Genomic DNA, 12,368 nt, shown 5'->3' with positions numbered 1-12,368 from the left:
ATGTTAGCAATAGCCCAGGTCATTAGGTGAACTCCAGTCAGTGCCTAAGTGTTTCTGGAAGGAAAGGATGGCAAGAACTCTAGTGATCGTCTGACTTAAACATGACTGCATCTTTACATCATACATTCTCCCTAGCCCATTGTAGGGGCATGTTTGATAGCTCTGCTCTGTGCTCTTTGTCTGTGGGACTAACTGGGAAATACTGTACTTCATCATTGTGTCTAGATATAATAATGGAAAATGCATAACTGAAATGGGAGAATTCACCCTGGAGCTAGGGCTGCTCGACTTCGGCGCATCATACACCATTGTGATAACTAACGTAAGTGTGCCTGTGACGGTAACAAGCTCCTGTTGTAGTCTCTGGCAGTGCTTTTGTTCTTATGTTTGTGACTCTCACTTGCTTTCTCCACGCTGTGAGACCTGGGCAGTAGCCATCTGAAGGCAGTCCATTTTGCAAGGGCCAGTAAAAGGTTTTGGCACCTATGTAAGTGAGGTGGGTGGGTACTCGTTTCACCTCACACTGTGATCTTGTCAGGTCTCCTGGGTTAAGAAGATCTTTTCCTAGATGGAAATCCTTCATGGAAAATCATACAATACATGGTTTGTGCTGGTCTCATGCCATCCTTGTTCAGTTAACAGGGACCCAGTGCGCTGCAAAGAGCTATTACAGTCTGCCAAGAGCTGACTCTGCTTGTGATCTTTAAAATACTGTACCTAGTGGTACCTCACACCTGAAAAACTCTGCAGAAACAGCCTGCTGTATCCTCACATTTAGCTTACTGATCTAAAGGCTGATCTGCCGAGACTTGTGGGTTGTGCATGGGAGGGAGGAAGGAGGGACAAAGTGTTGAGGGAGGAGGTTGGTGAGATGGCGCATCTGTTTTTCCTCCTCTCACTGTCTGTACAGCTCATTTGAAGCCTAGTATAAAGTCAAGGCATGGTTTTCTGAACAACCTAGCCCTGATGGGGTGTGAGCACTGCTGAGAGGGTGGATTCCTCTCCCTGCCTGCCAGCCTCTTAGGCACACTGGTCCAACCCTGGTCCAGCTGGCAGGAGCCACAGAGACGAACGTGATCAGCTTAGTTCCCATTTTAACCTTTCCACTGCACAGGCACACAGACAAACCAGGTCTGACGGGACACACTGCTGAGCTGCCCTATGGGACTTTGCTACTGTGTTGTGATGAGCAGAGCAAAATGCTGTCAGCTGTTCCCTGGCAGTAGCATCCCCCTGTTGGGCAATTAATGGGAGCTGTTCATGTCTGCAGAGGCCAAATACGTAGGGGGAAAAATATAGCTGCAAAGCACCTGGCATTTGGTTTTTTTTAAAACTCCAGTAGCTGGAGTGGGATACACAGTCCTGGAGGGAACAGGCAGATGCTGCCATCTGTGAGTGCAGAGATTTATGTATATAAAACACATACACATTTGAAGTGACGTTGGCCAGACCCTTCCTTCATGGCTGCAAGCCTCTTTCCCCAGATGAGAAACCAAGTAGAGAAGTTTCATGAAGAATATTAGAACTATAGAATGGTTTGGGCTGGAAGGGACCTTAAAGACCATCTAGTTCCAACCCCCCTGCCATGGGCAGGGACACCCTCCACCAGACCAGGTTGCCCAAAGCCCCATCCAACCTGGCCTTGAACACTTCCAGGGATGGGGCATCCATAACTTCTCTGGGCAACCTGTTCCAGTGCCTCACCACCCTCATAGTGAAGATTTTCTTCCTAATATCCAATCTAAATCGACCTTCCTTCAGCTTGAACCCATTACCCCTTGTCCTGTTACTACACTCCCTGATAAACAGCCCCTCACCATCTTTCCTGTGGGCCCCCTTTAGGTATGGAAGGCTGCTATAAGGTCTCCCTGGAGCCTTCTTTTCTCCAGGATGAACAATCCCAACTCTTTTAGCCTATCTTCACAGGAGAGCTGCTCCATCCCTCTAATCATCTTTGTGGCCCTCCTCTGGACTTGCTCCAACAGCTCAATGTCCTTCTTATGTTGGAGACCCCAGAGCTGGACGCAGTACTCCAGGTGGGGTCTCACGAGAGCGGAGTAGAGGGGCAGAATCACCTCCCTCGACCTGCTGGTCACGCTTCTTTTGATGCAGCCTGGGATACGGGTGGCTTTCTGGGCTGCAAGTGCACATTGCTGGGTCATGTTGACCTAAGAATATTACTCCAGAGCCTCTGGTAATGCAACTGAGTCAGGGCCAGTTGACGTAGATGTGTCCCAGGTCACTGAGAACAAGGATTCCAGTTTGTGGTCCCATCTACAAAAGTCTCTGCTGTAGCCATGGCTGCTCAGGGGTGGCTCTGTGCTGCAGCCCCTCAGCTCTTCTGGACCCTATGCTAGTCCTTTAATCTTTTTGACCCTCTGTTTTTCCTCATCTCTCCCTGTGGTTTCCTCCTCTGTAGAGTTAGTTTGCTCCAGGCCAAGATCATTTTTAATTATTGCAGTGATTTGTACCAAGCCCTGCTCCTCTGCCAGGAGTGCTGTATAGAAGAACCAAGAATGCAATATATTAGTCTGCTAATGTGGCTGAACCGTGATACTTAAATCATGAGGATGCTGCCCTTCTACCCAGCCTTCCTCAGTGTGCAGTTATAATATGATGCTTGTGACATTTCTTTATGGTCTGAAGAGCAATGCACAGCTCTCCTCTCACCCCTTTTAGCCTGCTAAAATACAGTCTCTTGATTTGCCTCCCTGCATGGTGATTAAGTACATCTCGTAAACATCCCTTGTATTTTCCCAAGTATTCTCCTTAAACACGGGGTTTTCTGCCTGAAGTCATTTCAGCCTAGTGTTTTCCTGGCTACTACTCAAATCTCTCTTTGCCTCTGCGCATCAGAGGCAGTATTAATTACACCTGGGAAAGCAAAAAAACCAATTAGGAGTGCAGCTACCGTAACTATCTGAATGCATCTGATACGGGGCAGTCTCTGCTACTCTTGGTATTCCTGAACTGGATTTGTTTGGGTGTCACTGTTACATAGAGGAGTTGTACAGTGCTGATGAAATGGGAGCAGTGACCACATGGGTGCCACGAGCATTTATCTTCTTGTCCTCTTCTGGCCTTGGGGACAGCACCAGGTCTCAGGCTCTGCACAAGTACTACACGTGCTTTTCCCAACCCCACTACAGAAGGCAGCTTGTTCATTTGCAATAATTCACGTGACTCTTGTAGCACATGAATGAGCTGGGATGCTTCCGTCCTGTCACCTCTGCCCTGTGCACTAGGAGTCAGCCTGTTCCCAACAGGCTTGGAAACGGCAGGGGTCAGACTCAGAGTTTTTCTTCCAGGGCAGAGCTTTGTTTCACCTTTACTTAAAACTTCATTTTAGTAAATTTGCTGTTGGAGTCCAGGCTAAGAAGGATCTGATCCTTGAGCAGCTAACCAATGTGCCTTTATTTTCCTGCTAGGTTTCTGAAGGTGCTGTTGAGACATGGAAGTCCGAAGACATCAAAGCCAACAATGTCCATATGGCTTGGCAGTTACCACAATACTTATTAATATCTGCTGGGGAGGTGATGTTCTCCATTACGGGTCTGGCCTTCTCCTATTCTCAGGTATTCCACTTAAAGAGCTTACAATTAACTTTAGGATTTATTCCTGCATCTGCCATTGACTTGTAATACATCCTTTGGCATGACACTTACTGACAATGTTATCTGTACTTTAGCTAAAAGTGGGATTATAACACCACTTGCTGGGTGCCCTCAAGCTAAAATAATTCATATTCTGAAGATAACTGTTCCTAATTATACTCAGGAAACTCCTTTTTTGGTAAAGCTGAGAACATGGAACAGAACTGGATAGAAGTGTATTTTAATGTGAAAGCTGAGTACTGTAGTATCAGGTTTTCTCCCAGTGAAATATTTTGTGGTATGTATTTACCAGTGATAAAAAGACAAAGGTATCTCAAGGACTACAGAGTGGCATGGAGGATTGGAACCTGCTTTAAGATGAGAGATTGAAGGGGTCTAAGCCTACCTGAGTCTGTAACAAGGGAGGAAGGGGTAGCGAGTGTGCAAGGGATGATTTGATTGTGGTGTATTGTGTTGTCTGGGGAGAAGGTTTACGAGAAGAGAGGACTGAGACTGAGACTGAGCTGAAGCTGCTCAAATTTGTCCTTGGAGTAAGGTGCAGATGTTTATTAATGAGGGTGATTAATACAGTGGGATAATCTGTCATGGGATGTGGAAAATTTGTCATCAGCAGGAAGCATAACATCAAGATACAGCCTCTTTTCCAAAGGTGTACAGCTACATGGTACCAGATTCCAAGCTGCAGGGTTTGTTGTGTGGCTCCCTGGGCTTCCTGATCTTACAGTTTGAGATGATGCAGGTTGGGGATGATCAGGATCCAGCTCTGCAACAACAGCACCTCCTTCTTCTTCATGTGTCCTCCAGGAGGACTGTTTCAAAAGCTCCTTGTATACAGCTGTTGAGATTAAACACTCTGCACAAAGGAAATTCCACCATCTCCCCCTAGGCTGAGCCTTGGAACACCTACACCGGACAGGACATCACAAGGGTGAACCAGGGCAGAAGGGCACAGCATGATACCCACTGATCTGGCCCTTCTCCTCTTTTCAGTCTCCAGCCAGCATGAAGTCGGTGCTGCAGGCAGGCTGGCTGCTCACGGTGGCCGTTGGGAATACCCTTGTGCTTGTTGTTGCCCAGGCTGCACCAATGGCACAGGTATGGTTCGGCTCTTAAACAGAGGTAATGCTTTAAAACAGGCCCTGGATGGTGCTTCTGGATGTCCGTGTCCTGGAGGCACAGCTTCTCCGCACAGCCCCAGGCTCCTGCAATGGAGTGGTGGCAGCCTGCATGGAGCTGCCTCCCAGCCAGGGCTCTGCTTTGCCCTCAGCAGTGATGTCCTAAGTGGCAGTAAATAATATTGCGCACTGCGATAACGTTGCTGGAGCTCAGCTCTAGGCAAGCAGGCTGTATTTGGGCCTGGAGCCTGGACACGATGCCAGCTACGCGTTGCAGTTGCTTACCAAAAGCAGCTTGCCCTCATCTAGCCTGCCCAGTGGGCAGGCAGCCTCCTCAAGCATCTAGCTTGGGACTCCTTCAAGGCCTCCTCCTCCTGTGGCACCCCTGAGATGTCGGGCTTGCACGGGTAGGTTGTGATGCGGAACTTGTTTAATTTGGGCTATCAGACTTCTGGGATGATGGCGTTAAGGTGTGAACTGGGGCTGGTTTCTGGCTAATGTGAAACTGCCTCTCCCAAAGGCATCTTGTGAGCAAAAAGCCCAGGCAGGTATGTTCCAGTCAGAACAGATTTGTAAGAAAAGATTTAAGGAAACTAGACCAATCTGACTGGTTTGTTTCAAGGTATGTCACATATTCATAATTACATTATGTGTAAATGGATTTACCAGAAAACAGGATGAGAAAGTTTCCATCTTGGGAGCAATCTTGGAAGCTAAAAAGTAGTTTTCACCTAGCTCTTTAAAAAGCACTTGGAAGTGCAGAGAAATCCTCTGGACTGCGAATCCAGGGTCTCCTGACCTGCTGTTCTTTTTTCTTTCCTAGTGGGCTGAATTTGTCTTGTTCACTGTTCTCCTCTTTGCTGTGTGCATTATTTTCTCCATCATGGGATATTTCTATGTCAGTGTGGATCCAGAGGACCTAGAAGAAAAGGAAGAGAAGAATGAGACCCCAAGCAGAGGAAACATGATTAGTCTCGTTACTCAGAAAACAAAGCTCTAACACATCGTGGGTTGGGATTTTTTTTTTTTTTTTCACTCAGTGGATGGGAGGGTAAAAGAAGGGTGGGGACAGTGTTATTTTATTTTATAGCATTGCAGTCTTTATTACCTAAAATGTAGCCACCTTCTAAATGGGACCAAATAGCCCTCTATAAAAACAATGGGGGTCCTGAAATCAGAGCAAAACTCCCTGGGAAAGCTCCTCTGGTATTAAAAGCCCTTGTAAGTAAATACAGTGTAATTTAAAACCTGCCTATCTTTTTAACCATGGAATGCTTTCCTATGATTTTCTTTTAAACATATATTTAGGGCAGCAGGGAGGAAGGGTGGAAGGAATGCCATATGACAGCAAAATTTGGAGATGTTGGGAAAAAAGAATGAAAACCCAGTATAGGAATTAGGGAAGAATAGATGTTACTGACAGAAGAATTTTTAATGCTATCATCAAGGACTGGAAGTGTTACACACAATCCCAAAGGATTTCACTGTGTAATTCTCCTTATGAGTATTTCACCCCATTATTGCATGTTATGAATGGTCCTGATTTATGACTTTCGCCTCTAGGCTCAGAAGTAATAACAGGGAATTAAATTCTGCAAGCTAAAATATTCCCAAAACACTACTGAAGAAGATATGTATGCTACCATCTCTCTGATACCCATTTTTTCCTATAAGATTTTAGCAACTGATGGTGTTCTTTGATTAGACTTGATTAAAGAATTGGCTTATGCTTTCTTATTTCAGAAATCCAGGCAGTTATTTGCCATCTTCCTATATATTAAGCCTTTATTGGGCATTTCCTTTTACAGCACTTGCCACTGCAAGTTAGGATATGGCTGATTTCTTATCTCCCGCTTCAGTTATTCCCCACTGGGAGACATGTTGCAGCATTTTCTATAAAATTTCAGGCATCCTGCAGTGAGTTAAATAAGGATGCACTTTATCATTGTCTCAGTCTGCAAGAGGAGACCATGGCATAGGAGATTTTTTTGTTTTCTTCCTTGGTTTTGTGTCTCTCTACCAAACTTCGGATATAGCTATTTTATCGGAATTGTGATATAATTGTCTGATTTTTCTTGCTTGCGTGAAGCTGCAATTTCATGTTGTGCATAGAAGTATTTCAACCATTGCTGATCTAGTAAAACTCCTGAGAGAGTCCCTGCCTTCCTCTGTCACTCCAAGGCCACAGGTATGGCCTAATTTACGGCAAGGTTGTCAATAGGATCTTCAGGTTCACAGAGTACAGATTTTAAATGATGCTTTCCTCTTCCATCTTGGCATTGGCCATAGGTGGTTGCTGATGCTTTGATTCAGGAGATCATGAAATACATGTTTAATTTCGTTCTTGTTCAGGACAGTACTAGGGAATACACTTAGCTTGACATTTGTGCCACCCTGTGTGCTTGTGTCTTCTTGAGTAAGGCTAAGAAAACCCCAATTTTTGGTTTATAACTGGAAGACTCACAGCCTCAGATTGTTTCCTTTGCTTCCTGTCCTAAATGGTCATGAACTTCTACCGCTAGTTCTTCATAAGTTCCTGCCTGCTGTGAAATAGCATCTGAGTCTTGTGCCAGAGGGCAGACCATGGTCTCAGATAAATGACAACAGGCTGTGATTGTGCACACGGAAACACTTAGTGTGGTTCAGTCGATGCAGAGCCATTTATTAAGCTGTGGTGGCTGGATCCGGGTGGCTGAACCCTGCGACGCAGCAGGGAATGAAGGGCATTGAAAGCCATCTATTAGGTCATTCGACCTGCTCCTCAGAAGCCAAGTGAGGATTATTCCCTCTGCTCCTTTCTGGTATTGTTCTCCTGCCATGATTCTTTGTATGGGTTCTTTCTTCTTTAGGCATTGTTGTTTTCCTAATCCTGTTTTATGATACACTGTGAATCAGCTCAGAGGCTGCTGAATCATTCTGCTATGATGCTGTTTGACCGGCTTCCAATTTGAAGCATTAATAGAAAGCATTTCTTCCTCCCCCCTGCAAACAAAACAAAAATCCCCAAACTGAAAGAATGGACAGGCTCCAGTAACACTGAACAGACACAATTTAGAATTATTGGAGCATTTAATTTTTTATAAGCCTTGAATTTGGAAGTATGTTGGGGTTCGAGGGCATATGTGGTGAAGAGACAATTGAAAATTATTGGAGCACTTTCCTTGGGAAGTACTTGGTACATTGCAGCTCAAAGCAGCATGAGGGAAAGCAAGGTGTCCAGAGGACATGATCTTTTAGACTACACATGCCCAAGAACCTCTTGATTCTTACGTTTTATTTCCTTACTGGCGGCACTACCAGAAGCTGTCACCACTCTGAGCTTAATTTAAAGGAATCATTCCAAACTCATAAAAGATACATTTAGGATGTCATCTGTATCTGCTTTTTAGACTCCTGATGCCAAATTGCCCCTTTCCAAACATCTCCATGTTCCAAACCATCACCATAATGCCGGGGGGGGAGAAAATTTGCAATTCACAGTTGGGAAGGTTATGAACAGGAAGGCAATGCTATAAATAAAGTTGCTAACATGAGGCTGGGGGCTGCTCCTCCAGCCCCTCCGGGGAATTGCTTGCCCGAGGGAGTGTAAGGCTCTGTTCACATTTCTCTTCCAGCTGACACAGTTACTTCTTCCCACTGGCTCATCATCACCTATTGGAAGCTTTGTCCCGCTCTGATCTGCTTGCTTGGTTGCTGGTATGATCCTTCCCCATGGTTTCAGCTGCAGTTGTAAAGCTTTGCTGATTGGATTCATTTATTTGAAATGCACCAGCATTTGGAGGGGTTTCCACCGGGCATGCTGCCAACCAGCCAGGGGCTGTAATGAAGAGCTACCCCTGCTGTAGCTGGAGAAGGTGGCAAAATAGCACATTCAGCATAGCGCTTCTCCAGTTTTAGAGCCACAACTCCATCCTTGGAGCCCTTTCATCACTTTCAGATGGACTCAAGACTGGATCAAAGGTTTAGGACCTGATTCTGTGGAGTATTGAGGTCTCTGGGTTTTTCTTCCATACAGTCAGCCCAGAGATGGGGCCATGCGCAGCTCTTAACTCTCAATTTGAGAACAATATTCCTTATTCCTCCCAATTCTTTGATTTAGGATAAGAGTGAGAAGCCAAAATAGTGATAGTATATGTAAAGCTATGTGAAACTCTGTAGAGAAATAGCAGCCTGCTGCCTGATCAGCTTCGACTGTCACTGAAGGGAGTCTCAGCTGTTGGTGGAATTTGCCCTGGAGCAGATTAGGGAAAGCTCACACCAGCTGTTTTGGAGGGTGACCTACAGAAATGATCATCTCCTGCTAAGGGACAGTAATGAGCTGGTGGGGATCTGTAGGTATGCTGCTGCACAAGCCTTCATGGAGATTGCAGGGGTCTGGCTTCACTGTGGAAGTCTGTGTATTTATCTGTTTTTCTGAAGGATGCTTTCTGATAAAGTTTTTTTTGTGCAGCAAATTTCCCTTCAGTTGCACTGGCTGTTATTCAACACATTTTTCCCCTTATCAGGTAGTAAGCGTGGCCAGTGTTATTTCCAGCTTTGCATGAGATAAGCATAAAAATGAGATTTCAAACTCCGCAAAACAACTTCTTGGCTGTGGGTTCCTTAAATTTATGTCTTCTTTCTGAGGCAGTCGAATGCCTTTAGGTAGCAAACTGCTCTGCTCAGTTCAAGGGGCTTGCATCTCTCTTTTCTTCCCTCTCCCTTTCCCCACAGCTCCACAATTCCAGAAGATTAGTTTTGGAGGATTCCAGAAGATGAATGGCTGCATGGGACTGGCTGAGATGCAGCTGGTGTGTGCTATCAGTGCTGACTGGGAGGCAGAAGCTTGGGGGGCAAAACAGGAGCTGGTTCCTCTCTGGAGACCCAAATGGGGCTGGGCAAGGCAGTCTGGAGCAGGGCTTACCCTGGTGGAAGATGTGGTTTTCCTGAGCAGTGATCTGGATGTGAGTTTTGTTGTGAAAGTGAAATGTCAGTGAGTGAAAGGAAAAGTTTTCACTGGGCTTGGCTTTGGCCTGAGGTGCTGTGCAAGGAGGCTGGAGACTGACGGGCAGGGAGGAAAGAAAGGGCTATTTGGTCAGGGTCTTCCCAACTCCTCAATGAACAGCTGGAATTCCTCACATCAAAGTAATTGGAGACAAAATGAGAATAAGTGGAAAATTCAGATAATAGTGGATGACTTCAGACCTTTCAGAAAAGTGCTCTCCTAACTAGTGGTGAAGTTAGTCACTTGTGGCTTGAAAACTGGTTTGTCGTTCCAGAGTATTGCAAAAACCAGCATAAAGACCTTCATCGGTGGGTCTGCAGTGACTGGAGGAGGTGGTGGCTGTGCTCCTGGAGATGCCCCCAACATCCATGGCAGCCACCACCTTGGCTTCCACTTGGGACAGAAAAAAACCAGCTGAAGCTGTACTACAGATAGAAGTAGCAGAGGAGGAAGAGCTACAGTTAGAGTTGGTTAATGGGCAGTTTTAGCCAGTGTCATAGACAGAGGAATCATCTCCTCTCTGTTGAATTTCTTTGCCTAGCTACAAGAAACACTTTTAAGCACCAGCAGCTTAAACCTGGGAGTTCAGCTCCATGGCAAATACCACAGCTGCTGAATTTTGGATGGTACTAGACTCTGCATTTCATTATCACTACATTTGTTATTGTGATATAATTTTAAAACAGCATTTAAGATATGTTTCTGGTCCCAGATGTTGACAGATCTGGCCAGGGTTTTGCATGTTGGTAGCTGGATTTATGCTAGTCTTTCATGTTAACATGTGCGATAAACCTGTCATGTACAAGCAGGTGTTGCGGGGCCTTTGGATTTCCCCAGCAGTTTAGAAAAAAAACAAAATCCCCAGCAAAGCTGGCTAAGCATGAACTGTGGCGTTGCTTCCTTGTCGGAGCTGCCCACATGCTTTGTAAAGCAGGGACACTCATTCATCTCTTGCAAAGTGCTTCTCAGAAAGACGAAAATGGGGGACACTATTAAACATTTTCCCTTGAGAAGGGCTCATGCTACATTACAGAAATTGCATGAAGGAAAATAATTGCTTTGCTTAAAATCTGTCTCAGGTGATCAACAAGGAATGAAATAAGTTGTTTCTTAGTGAGCTTTGAATCAAGATGCTGCTGCATCTTTCCATGCTGTGTTTTACCAGTAGATCAGCATTAACCTCCCTCTAGTATCTGTAGATCAGAAGATTTCCAGGATGCAGAGCAGCCACACTGCAGGCTCCCGCTGTCAGCTGACCAACTCTGATCTCTTCATTTTTAATGAATAGTTTTAGCAGTTATCCTGCGGGGCTCAGCCAGAAATGGTCTAAATTTAGGACAAAACTAAGGACCTGAGAGACTTGTAATCAACAAGATAAATAGCAAAACTCAGAAAAACTGCAAAAACACTGGTTTAGTGCTTAATTAAATTTTTAATATGCTTACAGAAAGTAAAAGCCTAAACCAGAATGTAGCAATTCAGTCAGAGCAATGAAGAGCTGCAGTTGGAATCCAGCAGCGTGGCAACTGGCAGCCAAGCTGAAGACACAAAAATCAAGCAAACATCACTTTTTAGATTATTTTTTGCCATTGCATATGTTGTTCAGTCTGCTTGGCCTGTCCTGTTCAATCTACCCATGTGTGTAAGGAAAAGAAGCTGAACTGACTTGTGGAAGCCACGCACCCTTCCCAAGCTGCAGCTTGGTTTTCCTCTTGTTGCAGACTCCCAAGTTAGCTCCAAACGACTCCCTTCCTTAGCAGTCATCCCCCTCATTCCCACATGCTGATCTTTCCTCCCCAGAAGTCATTCAGATTTCTCCTGGATGACTTTGCCAGCCCTCAGCACCTTGCTTATTCCTCCTCTCATGCAGCCTCTCTACTGCCAGCAACAGCATGTCTTCTTGGGAGTTGTCCTGGGCAGTGCTGCCCACTTTCCTACGGCCAGAAAAGCTTCTCACCCATGGGACCACCATGTCCAGGCAGAAGTCACACAGAGCCAGATATCTGCTGGTAACAGGCCATCTGCCCTGGCTTGCTTTGGCTCCAGCCTCTTATCACAGCCTTGTATGACCCTATGCATCTTCTGTAGGCAAATAGTTCAGAAGCACTGGGGTAACCCAGCATCTCTGTGTGTCCCTCCAATCTATCCCATGCCCAGTTAGCAGCCTGGAGTCAGCCCCCCTTGTGTTGGGCCATGTCAAGCTGCAGGGACCCCTGGACTGATACACTGCTGTTACCAACCATGGGGGGTCTGTTTGCGCTACCCGTGGCCCTTGGTGGCCCCAACCTACTTTAGTTGACCTTTGTTTATACATTGCTTATGGTCAGGTTGCTCTTTCCAGCCTTTCACCTGTGCTGGAGGCTCTGGATCCCCAGTCTCACGCCCCCCATCAGTTTGTCAGTCTTTCTCTTGTAGAGAAATGGGAGAAAGTCACTCAGGTTGTGTTCACCACAGTACTACTGCGTGGTCAGTGGGCTGCATCAGCAACCACAGATCTCCTGTCAGTGTGGACGTGGTAGCGGGTGAAGCAGGGCCAGCTCCTCTGCCAGCATGCCGACACAGGGACTGCTGGTGTCGGTGAGGCTGGCTCTATGGCCTTCCCAGGTTCGACCAGTGTGTTTTAAAAGCCAGCGTCAATGTTTTGCTGGGAGACCT

The 12,368-nt window shown here is 45.9% G+C and overlaps 1 protein-coding gene across 2 annotated transcripts in view; it reads left to right on the top strand.

Annotated features, from left to right (window-relative positions):
• The window catches only part of SLC15A2 (solute carrier family 15 member 2), a 46,191-nt gene extending 39,072 nt beyond the window's left edge, over window positions 1-7,119 (top strand). For both annotated transcript variants that reach the window (XM_054830538.1, XM_054830537.1), the window contains 4 exons: window positions 226-322; window positions 3,429-3,575; window positions 4,605-4,709; window positions 5,553-7,119. In XM_054830538.1, coding sequence (XP_054686513.1) covers window positions 226-322; window positions 3,429-3,575; window positions 4,605-4,709; window positions 5,553-5,729 — 526 coding nt within the window. In that variant the 3' untranslated portion in view covers window positions 5,730-7,119. The remainder of the gene's footprint in view (window positions 1-225; window positions 323-3,428; window positions 3,576-4,604; window positions 4,710-5,552) is intronic.
• The last annotated feature ends 5,249 nt before the right edge of the window (window positions 7,120-12,368 follow it).

This window comes from Grus americana, chromosome 6 (genome assembly GCF_028858705.1).
Source record: "Grus americana isolate bGruAme1 chromosome 6, bGruAme1.mat, whole genome shotgun sequence".
Classification (NCBI taxonomy): Eukaryota; Metazoa; Chordata; class Aves; order Gruiformes; family Gruidae; genus Grus; species Grus americana.
Note: the sequence above shows the minus strand (reverse complement) of the source record. Positions and strands in the feature narration are given on the sequence as shown.